The sequence below is a fragment of the Malus sylvestris genome, chromosome 7 (genome assembly GCF_916048215.2).
Source record: "Malus sylvestris chromosome 7, drMalSylv7.2, whole genome shotgun sequence".
Classification (NCBI taxonomy): domain Eukaryota; kingdom Viridiplantae; phylum Streptophyta; class Magnoliopsida; order Rosales; family Rosaceae; genus Malus; species Malus sylvestris.
Genome location: NC_062266.1, coordinates 30,915,143 through 30,927,538, shown reverse-complemented (window position 1 = coordinate 30,927,538; position 12,396 = coordinate 30,915,143). Strand labels below are relative to the sequence as shown.

The 12,396-nt window shown below is 34.7% G+C and overlaps 1 protein-coding gene and 1 pseudogene across 2 annotated transcripts; both read left to right on the top strand.

The window, feature by feature from the left end:
• Window positions 1–2,241: 2,241 nt before the first annotated feature.
• On the top strand, window positions 2,242–3,211 carry LOC126627954 (blue copper protein-like; annotated as a pseudogene).
• A 2,091-nt stretch (window positions 3,212–5,302) lies between these two features.
• Window positions 5,303–7,911, top strand: LOC126630490 (peptide methionine sulfoxide reductase A1-like). 2 transcript variants are annotated; one of them, XM_050300609.1, is made up of 3 exons: window positions 5,303–5,889; window positions 7,450–7,709; window positions 7,881–7,911. In XM_050300609.1, exons 1-2 carry the CDS (start codon window positions 5,347–5,349, stop codon window positions 7,699–7,701), a joined length of 795 nt encoding a protein of 264 aa, XP_050156566.1. In that variant the 5' UTR covers window positions 5,303–5,346; the 3' UTR covers window positions 7,702–7,709; window positions 7,881–7,911. The 2 variants fall into 2 exon arrangements, with proteins under 2 accessions (XP_050156566.1, XP_050156565.1); XM_050300608.1 differs by having other exon boundaries at window positions 7,450–7,911.
• Window positions 7,912–12,396: the final 4,485 nt, after the last annotated feature.

The following is a 12,396-nucleotide window of genomic DNA, read 5'->3' as shown; positions in this document are numbered from 1 at the left end:
CATCTCTTTGAAAGGGCAAATAAACCTATATAAATATAGGGGCTTACGGCCTGCCTTCAAATAATAATTGTTCATTCTTTCTCTTCATCCAGTTCTCTAATTAGGTCTTCTCCATATGTATAAAATATTTTTTTAAAACAAAACCTCTAGCAATTAAGACCTGCAGATTAATTACTAGTTATATCTTGAGCGTTCTTGTTTATTTCTTTGAATGTTTGATTCAACTTTGATAGAGCAAAATATTATTGAACATCGGATCAGGGAGTCCATACTTCATTGTATCCACAAAGTATATTTGCAATTCCCCTTTACACACAAATAGCAGGAGCAAATAGTGTCTAAAAGATGAAATATTTATACGAGCCTTGAAGCAACAATCTTTCATCCTTTTCCCTAGCCATTACCCACGTATATTTTTTTCCCAACAAACTTGCCTCATAGCTACCGTGCTTAATGAGAATATGTATGTGGTGGATCAAAACTTTTCTTATTGAAGACAAGATGAAAGTTCAAACATCACTTTGGCTAGTTGCCTTCGGCTACCAACTATGCATCAGCCTCTTTGAGTTATTTTGTGGAGGAAGCTTGGCACATATCAACTATGCTCAATAAGAATATCAATACAACATTGAAAAATTTCATGCACATAAATAACTAGAGCGGGAGCAAGATGAAAGTTCACACACATCACTTTGGCTAGCTAGCCAGTTGCCTTTGCCTCATAGAACCGTCCACAATGAGAAAATCAATAGAACATTGGACAATTTCATGTGTATATTGGAGAATGAGAACAATCCACACATTGATCTCTACGTGAATTCGTTGTGTTAATCTTAAATTTTTTTTTTGTGGAATTTATGTTTTATTCCTTGATTCTAGCTAGGATTTACACATAGCTATATAGCTATTTCATATTATATTTTCTCTCCGAGCAGATCAGGAATCCTGCAGAGTTGCACTTTACACAATCAATGCAATCCTTAAATCTTGGTACTACGTTTCCAAAGAGACAACATTGTGCTGTACAAATGAATATAGCTATGGGCTTTACACTTTCCACATTGTTTGGCTTCTCATATTGAAAATGGATGTTGCATATGTAAAAGGGTTAAAATTATTTTGGACATCTTCACTAGTTGCTCATAAAGTTTACATTCTAACACATTATTAGAGCCACGTATTCATATTTTAGGTCTTATTACGGCCATATATGCTCCAATATCACTTAATAAAAACTCGAGCACATATAAAGGGTTGAATACTCACATTTTAACAACTTCATCACTCAAACCATGCAACCCATAATCTCTTGTAATACTTTTTCTGTAAAAAGAAACAATAGTGTGCTTTTATTTGGACATTGGACTGGGATGGGATGCAATATAGTTTATTGATAGCTGAAGATCAACTTCAATAAAAGACAGTGTCCCACTTTTGCATTATCATATGAATTGGGAATTCAACCGGATGAGATCATATAATTTTTCCCTTCTTTTTCCACAAATAATTGAATATGGGAATCAGCAATTTGTCATTTGGTTGCTGCTTCTGTTACAAATCAAATAATTGAGGAGGGTCCCTAGTAGATATATGCATCCCCACATTCATGTGGGCTGTTGGAAAAAAAAATTGCTGCAGTCTATTGCTTTTAGGGTCAAATTGTCAATGGAGTGAAAGAAAAAAAAAAGGTCTAGGAAGAATATTATATATGTGCAATGAAGGGCATTTCCCATGAAGGTAAAATTTATATTCTCAGAACAAAAACACTTTCACACACATGAAATATGAAGGCTGCAAGACTTGTTCTAGTGTTTGTACAAGCAAAACATATTTCCTATCTTAATTTCTTGTGCAAAGCAAAAACATGTCTATATCTCCATATACTTCTTTGCCAAACTTCACCGGAAAGAGGGTTTGGAGATGGAGGTCTTTAACTGCTCACCAACTTCCTTGTGAGGAATATATAGAGATTTTTTACACCGGAATTTGAGCACGTAAGTTGGTTAAGTCATCATCTACCAATCATGACCTTATGAGTTATGACCAAGTTTAATTACTTGGTACTAGTTAATTAAGGCAGATTATTGTTCTCCCACACTCAAAAAAAAGTATAAGATTACAATAATGTCTGTAATATTAAAATATTTAATCAAGGAATTAAGCAAGAAATGCATATCCTTCTCACAGTCAAAGTTAGGTCATCTAATTATTCATCAATATTTCTATAAATGAAACTTCTCCCTCTTACTATTTCTCATCTTATCTCTCACATTAACAATGGCAAAGCTGCCTCAAATTCTAGCTTGTGTTCTTGTTGTCCTTGGATTTGCATTAACAAGCTCCGCCTCAATTTACATAGTTGGGGGCAGCTCTGGCTGGGACGTAAGCACCGACCTCAATTCATGGTCCAGTGACAAGAAATTTAACGTTGGCGATGTTCTGTGTAAGTACGCGTACATTATCCCCATGACTCAAAACCAAAGATCTTATTTTCTGTTAATAGTACGAGCAAGTCTTGAATAATCCCATTGAAAGGTTGCATATATAAAAAACAATTTTATTCTACGTCTTTTATCTCTATATACCCTCGGTTACTTGTGGTCATTGAAAAAAACAAAAATTTGATGAATAACTTGTCGATTTGATTTCAAGAAAATTATACAAAAAATAATTAGGTAAATTACTTCCGTTTAACTTATTTTTGCTTATTTTTGTTTATTTTCTCAGGGTTTCAGTACTCATCATCTAATAGTGTGAACCAAGTGACCAAAGAAAGCTTTGAGGTTTGCAACACAGCAAAAGTTATAGAAACTTATACAGGAGGAAACACAACAGTCACGTTGACAAAACCTGGTGGCTGGTATTTTGTGGATGGAAACAAGCTATATTGCTTGGGAGGAATGAAGCTCATGGCAGAAGTAGAAAACAACTAGGATTATGCACCGACCGGCTTACCAGAGGCAGCAACTGGTTCCGACCTTCCAAACCCTTCTTCTAATAGCAACATTCCTACTTCAGCTGCTTTCATCCATGCTGAACCTAATACCTTTGTGTTGGCCATCTTTGGTCTATTGCAGCCATGCTATATATGGATGTGACAATTTAAGTGTTTGTATTTGTGATGAATATATACATATTGCATATGTATAGCAGGCTAGCACCTGCAGGTTTTTGAAAAATTAATAATAAATTTCCTTTTAATTTCTCAAAATTTAAGATTTGATTACATACAGGTTATTATTTACAGCTAAATAATGCAAAATAACTGAGAGGGTTATCGCCAAATCCAAATTTGTTATGCAGTGTTAAGAACAAATCGGGGTTATTCACAAAATTAGAGAAGAGATAAGGTCTGTCTGCTGATTTCTGCTTGTCTATTTCCACATCAGGAAACGAACAATTTTGAGGAGAGAGGATCCTCATCGGATCCTCCAATCACATTCGTTCATCGTACATCGTGCGATAAGTTTTTGTCAGGTACCGTTTATTTTCAATTTTAAATAAAAAAATTTACAATGATTTCTGACCGCACGATATACAATAACGGATGTGATTGGAGAATCCTCCTGAAATTTTGAGAAGCAATTGATATTAAATTAAGAAACGTGTCAAAATTACAATAAATTGTTTCATTATCTTATTGTATTTGGCTGTAGGTGTATTAACCACCACCAGCAACCTGTAATTTTGTTTAAACCAACTTTAGGTTACATCAAATGACCAAAGCAAGGCTTTGACGTTTTGTTCTCCAATCTGTAAATAATCTAAAGATAAATGATAGAATAACCTTGTTCAAAAGAAAAAAAATGATAGAATAAAAAAAGTTGAACCACTGGTTTGCTTAGCGTCACTCGATTTCTATTCAGTTGGAGCACGTTCAGTTTCGATTCATACTAATGCAATGACGTACATGCTTGAGTACTAAATTTTAATTCATTATAACTTGTAGTTGAATTAACTTTTCTTTGGAGCAGTATCTTTGGAAATATCATGTCGTTCACGTTCACCCAACAAAATCAGCATTTCATTAGCTTCTATTAGTCAAAGTATAAGTCAATTATGACTCATTTGGATGTACTTTTAAAATGACTAAAAGCGTTTATAGAGAAAATATTTTTAGATTCCAAAAGCATTTGAAGTGCTTTCTGCAAGAAGCACCAGTTATATGCTTCTTCCAATAAGTACTTAAAATGATTTTTTTCATAACTTACTTGCATTTTTACTAAGAATTGATTCCAAAATCATTTTCACCAAAAACACTTTCATTCATTTTAAAAGCACATCCAAACAAGCTCTTAATTTACGGGAATTGTTAGTGACACTTAAAAGTTCTCATTCTAAGCTTTAATTTTTTTTTTAGAATGAAAAATATACTTATAAGGTTGTAAAATGACTATTCCCTAATTTGAAAGTAGTCAAATGATATTGTGAAAGTAATGCTCATTGCTCACAAGTCACAACATTGTTTAAAAGAAAAACTAATGAAAATGGCTTGAAAACTTTGAGTTTTAATGATAAGGACAAAATAAAGGGTAAAGTGAATAGTACCAAGATTGACTTTTTAGTGTAAAAATGTGGTTTTTCGTTAAAGTGAACAGTACCGGATGCTTTTCGTTAAAGTTCCCTTGTTTAAAAGGAGAATGTTCATTATCGATTCTTATCCTCCCGTGGTCCGACCTCATATGGGTAAACTACCCGCCAAGCTCCCAGAAGGCGCCACACAATCCCTAGAACACAAAATTGAATTATTAAAAAACACATATAAGTTGATGAAATCTTGTTTGTTAAAAGCCATCATTTTTATTTTCCTGAGAAAATGAAATAATATTTATTAATGTTTAAAATATTGATATGGTGTAAATTTCAACATGCAAATTTATGAGACAATATTTATGAATATATTGATATCAATATGTTGTTTTCAACATAATTATGAAAATTTGCAGTATATCAACCCATTAAATTTAATTGAAATTAAAAAAAATTCGAAATCTACAATGAGTTTCAACAAAATTTCTATAATGAATCGATAAATATCGTAGATATTTATAACTTTTCTTATATTTTGCCGATACATTTGAATTTTGTGTTTCACTCCTCCTTTCTATATCGATCATTGTTGTCAAATATTTCAACTAAAAACCAACAATTTTGTAAACATTTTGAACACGGCCACATATGAGCATATTTTCTTTTTCAATTATTGGATCAAAATAATAATCATGAAAAAATTAAAAAAAAATCCAACAAAAATAAATAAAGAAATAATATAATAAACAAGAAGAAAGAAACGTTACGAGGCGAAACTTCCATTTTAGTCCAGCAGCAACACGTCACACCCAAAAAATGCTCAAAACCTTCACCGCTATCTCCACCACTTCACCACTCATCTCCACCACCACCACCACCACCGCAACGGCACCTAAATTCTCTCTCTCGAACCCCTTCCTTTCTCTCTCTAAACTCCGACACAAACCCGCCTCCATTTTCCCGCAAACCCACAGGACCATCTCCTTCCGCACCCCCCAAATGAACATCCTCAACAAGCTCGGCTTTGGCCCCAAGACCGCTGACCCCAACTCCGAATCCTCCTCCATCGCCCAGGGCCCCGACGATGACGTTCCGGCGCCGGGTCAGCAGTTCGCCCAGTTTGGAGCCGGGTGCTTCTGGGGTGTCGAGCTGGCGTTTCAGCGAGTACCCGGCGTGACGAAGACGGAGGTTGGGTACACCCAGGGGTTTCTGCACAACCCGAGTTACGAGGACGTGTGTACCGGCACCACCCAGCACTCGGAGGTTGTGAGAGTGCAGTACGACCCTAAAGAGTGCAACTTTGAGAGCCTGCTCGATCTTTTCTGGTCCAGGCACGACCCCACCACGCTCAATCGTCAGGTGGGTTGCTCTAAATTTTGATAATTTGTTGTGGGTTGGACGAGATTTTGTGAAATTTGATTGCTTTGGGTTGATAATCGTGTGTGTTTATTGATGAATTTTAGTTGTTGTTTTTCTGTGTGTTTCATTGAAATTTTTGAAGAGGTTGAGGTTTTGGTGTCTGTAAGTTATTTATCAGTCGCTTTCAAAAAAAGCACGATTATCAACCGCATTCATAAAAAGCACGACAAACAAAAGGAGATTGTGATTGAGTATACAACTTCTTGTACTGAATTAGTTAATCCTAATTTGCTCATTCATTTAACTGATGTTAACTTGTTATCTTAGTAGAGAAGCTATTTTCTTTTTAATCAAGTTACTACTGAGAATTCAAATGTTTGAACGTCTCTGTCTAGATGCTCCGATTATGAGTACTTCTTCACGTTTCAGGCTTTTTCCTATTCCGAAATAGGAGTGACTCTTTTCACTAGAATATGTTCGCTATGATCTGAAATTGTAATGAAGAAGGTCATGATAGGAACTTTATCTAAGAAGCCCTCTTGCAGTTGCTTCAGTCAATGTCCCATCGTTGAGTGCTAAAAGCATTCACTTTAGGAATTTGGCTTCTTTCTTTTTGGATTCGTGGTAAGTTAGTAGCATGAGTAAACATTATCTTATTGAAAATCGATTAGCAATACACTTTTTATGTTTGTGTTATGTTCAGTTTAGAATGGTTCTGCTGAATTGCTGGATTTTTCCTTTGAGTTCATACAATTACTTGAGGTCGTTTAGATTCTTGAAAATAGATGGCATAGACTGGTGTTAAATGGGAAGCCTGTTAGAGGATGAAATTAGAAACGGAAGTAGGGTGCACTATATCCATTTCGGGCAATCGATGAGGTTATCTTCACCTATTGTGTTGATGGAGTGGTAGACAGGTTTGTTTTAGATTTATTAAGAACATATGTGACATTGTAGGAGTGGATGCCCGATGTGGTAAGGCCTTAAGGCGTAGTCCAATTGGTCTCTAAGTTCAGTTTCCCCCTACCAAAAAGTTGAAATAAATTATATATGGAGAGGGAAGCCTAGTGCATTAGACTCGTAGTGTAATACACCCAACAAAAAGATGCCTCATTGCTATGAATTCTCGTAACTCCTTTCTTTGTAATGGTAAGTTACCGAAACACGTAGCCGGTTCCAGTACTTTGCATGAGGGTTCAAGTTACGAAAGAAGGGAATGATAAAAATAGCAGAACAAGTTCTTGAGCAGGACTTCAACAAGTTGCACGTAGCAGCGTTTGTCAATGAGATCTCAGTTTCATGATAGAAGATCATTTGCAGGACTTGGCTTGTTTATAATTCCCTGTTTCACTTATCAAACTCTTATTTAGTGAACCCATAATTCATCTTTCTCTTTGTGAATCCATACTGTTATATATTTGTCCTAGTTATTCTCCTAAAGAAAAATTCTACTGTGTGATATTTGATTTTTCTAATTTGTGCGTAATCGAAAGATTTATATTTTTCTTATTATGACTCAAGGAAAGGAACCATAACAGTTTATCTATCTGTAATGAGCAGGGGGGTGATGTTGGGACACAATACAGATCTGGAATATACTTCTATACACCTGAGCAAGAGAAGGAAGCACGTGAATCTCTGGAACAACACCAGAAGAAAGTGAACCGAAAGATTGTCACAGAGATCCTTCCTGCCAAGAAGTTCTACCGAGCGGAGGAGTACCACCAGCAGTACCTTGCAAAAGGGGGGCGTTTTGGTTTTAGGCAATCTACTGAGAAGGGATGCAATGATCCAATCCGATGCTACGGCTAATCTATTTGGTAATGTCTCTAATGGCAAACCGTACCCGTTATAGTTCATAGATTGGTGCTTTTGCCATATGTTTGACATTTAACTAGCTTCTGCGTACTTTGTCGAGTGAAGTATGGTATGATCGTATCCATGTCGTGAACCTGGATCGAGAATAATTTGTACTTTTGCGTCTGTTGCAGCATCTGCTATTGGATAACTTGGAAGTGATGAGCCGCTGTCTTCACTTTTTTTTGTTAAGGTTTCTGTGAATTCGATATTTCGAAGCATAGTTGCTATTTGGGCCACATTTTCGATCACCTCTTTAATATAGGTTGTTTCCGCGTACATAAATAGGATCCACGTCTATTAGAATTGTGGTTAGTATATTTAGGACATATAATCTTCTTTTGGAAACGATAGCATTTGAAGTAGAAATGATGGGTACCCTACTACTTGAAATTCAAGAGTTTAAGCTCGAGTTTCCGGTACATACTGCTTCACCAGAGAGTAAAACTTGCCTTTGATGACATACATAATCATAACCCCGTGTCTCTTTAGCACGCATCACAAGAAATGAATCGTGTCTCAATTGCACTTATCATTCGACTTCACGTGATGAGTGTGGCAGAAACTCGGGGTATGCAGGTTTTTTGGGTCAAGAAACTAATTCTCGACATCACACTTTGAGTAGTTATATGCATGCATGGTGCATATGGGGAAGGAGGTGCCCTAGAATATAAGAATTCCTTAGGGTATATAGAGAGAACTGTTCAGTAGTAACTTGCCCTACATACCTATATATTTTACAAGTGAGCACGAACAAAGAAAAATTGGGGTAGGTACGTTCATGTGACACCCACTCCTTTGGCATAAATAGAGATATAGAAGCAAAGTTCTAGAGTCCAGGGAGGAGAAATTTTTTCGTGTGCCTGGAACACTTTTGGTATTTCACGTCATCATATAAGTGGAGAAAAGTTTTATTTTTCATATGTTCCACCACTTATATAATGACATGTAATGTACTACTACGTGTTCCTTGTACATTAAAAAAATCAGATGTTAAATCTCAATTATATGTGAATTGAGTAAGTATTTTTTTTTTTAAACAACCGATATTATTTATACTAAAGAGATGGGTGAGTAGGCTAAATCTCACAATGAGTTAGCAATAATGTGGTTCAAATTTACTTTTGATGAGAATCGAACTTAAAATCTTTCATATACATGTAAAGAGAAACGCGTTAGAATTAGTGGTAGAATAGAGAGATACTAGATCATGTGGGTTTTGTATTTGGATTCGGTGGTTGGTTCTGGTCCTCTGGATCACACATGAGAGTACAGAACCAACACATGGGATGTGAAGACTGAAGGGGACATATGCCTGTACTTTGCCCTTTTCCGTCATTTATGAGCCCAACACAGCAATTCATGCTTCATGTTCATTCCCTTTTGTATATAATTGGTAATATACATGAACACGTACACCTAGTGGGAACTGAGAAAGTCCTGAATCGAGAGAAAATTAGAAGTTAGGAAAAGAAGTAATAGGCATGTGACACCCCTCTTAATCAATCGAGAAATGATTTATCTAAAGCAAGTTATCCATCACTGTAGCGTTTCGAATTATTTGTATAAAGTCATAGATGGATCCTTTCCACATGGAAGTCTCTCTCCTGAACAATGTAATTTTTTATTTTTAGTTAGGGATGCTAATCAACACAAATTAAATCTAAAAATTGAAAGCTAAACTCAAACAACTCAAAACAAGCTAAACTGACTCAAATAACACAAAACTAAGTTAAATTGACTCAAAACAAGAACTAGAGGGTAATTTGGACAAAAATTGAACTAAAAAGACTCAAAACAATGTAAAGAAACTAGTGTTGGACATATTCTAACTAAAAACACGAAATATAAAGGGGGAGTTGGTTTTTGACGAATTTTTGGTTTTTGACGAATTTAAGACTAAAACTAAACAGATTTAAGACTCTAAATAACTTTGGACGAAATTGGTGATTTAATGGGTGAATGGCTAGCTAGAGGGTCATTCTCCACACATGACACATATGCATACAAATCGATTTCCAGTTATTCTTCCTATAAACCATGAATGACAATGCCCCAAATTAATCGTGAGAAACACAAATTAACTTTCAGATTTTCCTAAATTCATTGAATTGGACTCAGCGACGCAACCAGATTATTCTTATCAAGTTCCCTACATGAACTGCATAATAGAGATACATCTCAAAGATTATTAAGTTCTATGAAAATCAAAAGTATTGACAAGACATTCATAACTATGAATTGCATGATAATCCTGCCAGGAATTTACTTAACACAATCGTAACTAGCAACCTCTACTACTTGTAAATATAAGTTCATAACTATTAGGTGAAATTCCCTTATATTTTAGCATCAAATCCCTGCATGCAAACTAAGCGTGCACCCTTAATCAACACACACAAGAGCCAAAACATCAGAAAAAAAATATATATATATATATATAATAAATGACAACATATAGAACAAATTAATATTTCAGATCGCATAACCATCAAATCGTGGTCCATCGTGGGGTATGCATATAGTTGGACTGGGTCTACAAAGAAAGTAACAAGTTGATTAATTAGCTGCAGTGATTAGTAGTTTGCTGGATAATTATTACTTGTTATTAGCCCTATTAATTAACCCTAATCAACAAAACCAACATTTCAGTCCTCCTTTAATCAGCTTAATGATTGTGAACACTATTAGGACTATTTTTTTGTTAGGTTAAATATATACATGTAACTCCAAGCGACTCTCAATTTTGCAACAGGACTATTTTTAAATTTATTTGGTATTATATTTCAATTATCCGAACTATATATATACATATATGCATGGATATGCCATGATATATACTGCCACCACAGAGGCCATAGAAACTTTTGTGCACTGCCAAGGGCCAATGCAAGAAACAAAGTTGCCAACCAAGAAAATATGTAGCTGTTTCAATACAAAGCTGTCAAGCAAAAAAAACCAGCAGATACAAGTTAGCTAGGATTTAATTGCATGCAATCGCACTTTAGGTTATGGCGATCAAGATTAATTTTGTGTTGATCAAGATTAATTTTGTATATATATATATATATATATGATGGATTCATAACACTATTTTGTTTACATAATTGTTGACACACATTTTTGTGAGGCTCACTTTGTAATGTATTTCAACGATCCGAACCGTCTATCTTTTATAACATCATTCATAGATTATGTCTACCAACAATCACCCAAATCTAAAACCATATGACTGTTGGATTAAGGGGTTAGGGTGTAGAACCATATTCGTTCATTTTCTTCACTACAAATGAATGTTTTAATGGTTCTGGATATGTCCAATTTTTTACAAGAATGATGATCTATGAATGATATTCTAAAACATAAACGGTTCGAATTATTACATACATTACCGAGTGAGTCCTATAAAAATGCGTAAGGGGTTGTGTAGAAAGAGTGGTGCCATATAATCCCTCTCCGTGTGTGTGTGTGTATATATATTGTTTGTTTGGTGAGGAAAGGTGGCAATGTGGGTGATGATTAAAGGTTCATACCAAGTACCAAGAGTGGAAAAGAAGACCTATTCAGAAATTATTGCAGCTGGAATTTCATAGGAAGTTTGGCCAATGTCTTCACGTTTACTTCTTGGATTTGGTTCAGAAATAAGGGGATTACTGTTTTTTATTTTCACCCACCCAACAAGAGATTTTTCAGTTGGCATTCTTCTCTATCTTCCAAGCACATTGAAAAAAAATCCACCAAGTCTTAAACTTACAAAAGATTTAATTAGGTACATAAATTATTTTGTCATCAGTTTCATTTTCTCTAAAATTTGATTAAAAAAATATTTTTAGAACCAATTTCAACTCAAATCTCCAATGTGTGACTTCCATATCCAAAGCATCAAGTAATGGAGATTGCACTGCTTTTTAAATGAGTATTGCCAGCTTGAATGCAAATTTAACCAATGATTTTATACAATTTGATTCAAGCTTGTATTTTTCTTAACCCGGTAAAGGCATGCAGACTTTTAATTAATAGTCCGTTTGAAAATGTTTTTAAGATGACTACAAGAGTTTTTGATGAAAATATTTTTGAAATTAATCATTTGTAAAAATTTAAGTGGTTCATGAAAAAGCACTTATTTAGTGCTTAGAATACTTTTGAAACCCAAAAGCAATTTCACCAAAAGCAATTTCAATCATTTTAAAAGTACTTTCAAACGAGCCCTAAGACTATCTTCAATATAATAGTTCAAGTTATAAAGTTATTTTTTTAGTCAAATTTGACTTTAAATGTTATATCATCTCACATTCACGTTAGATAAGAGCCAAATATAAATTTTGGAGTCAAATTCAGAGTCATACATGACTATTAAAGTAAAATGCAGATTCACTTTGTACTTGACTCCACAGTCATATATGACAAGTGTTTTTTAATGAATTAGAGAGAATTGAGTTAAATTTGAAGTCGAAATGATTAACAACATTTAGTATTACACTTGAATCTAATCTGTCAAAGGTAGTGGAATTGTGAAAAAATGTTGACCTTTATGTAATCTTAAGTGATGTTTATGTTCTTTAACCATCGTGGGGCAGCTTGGTTGGGGATGAATTTCAAGTCCGTATTACACATAACATGTTCTGTATTTAATTCTTTGCGCTAGTGAAT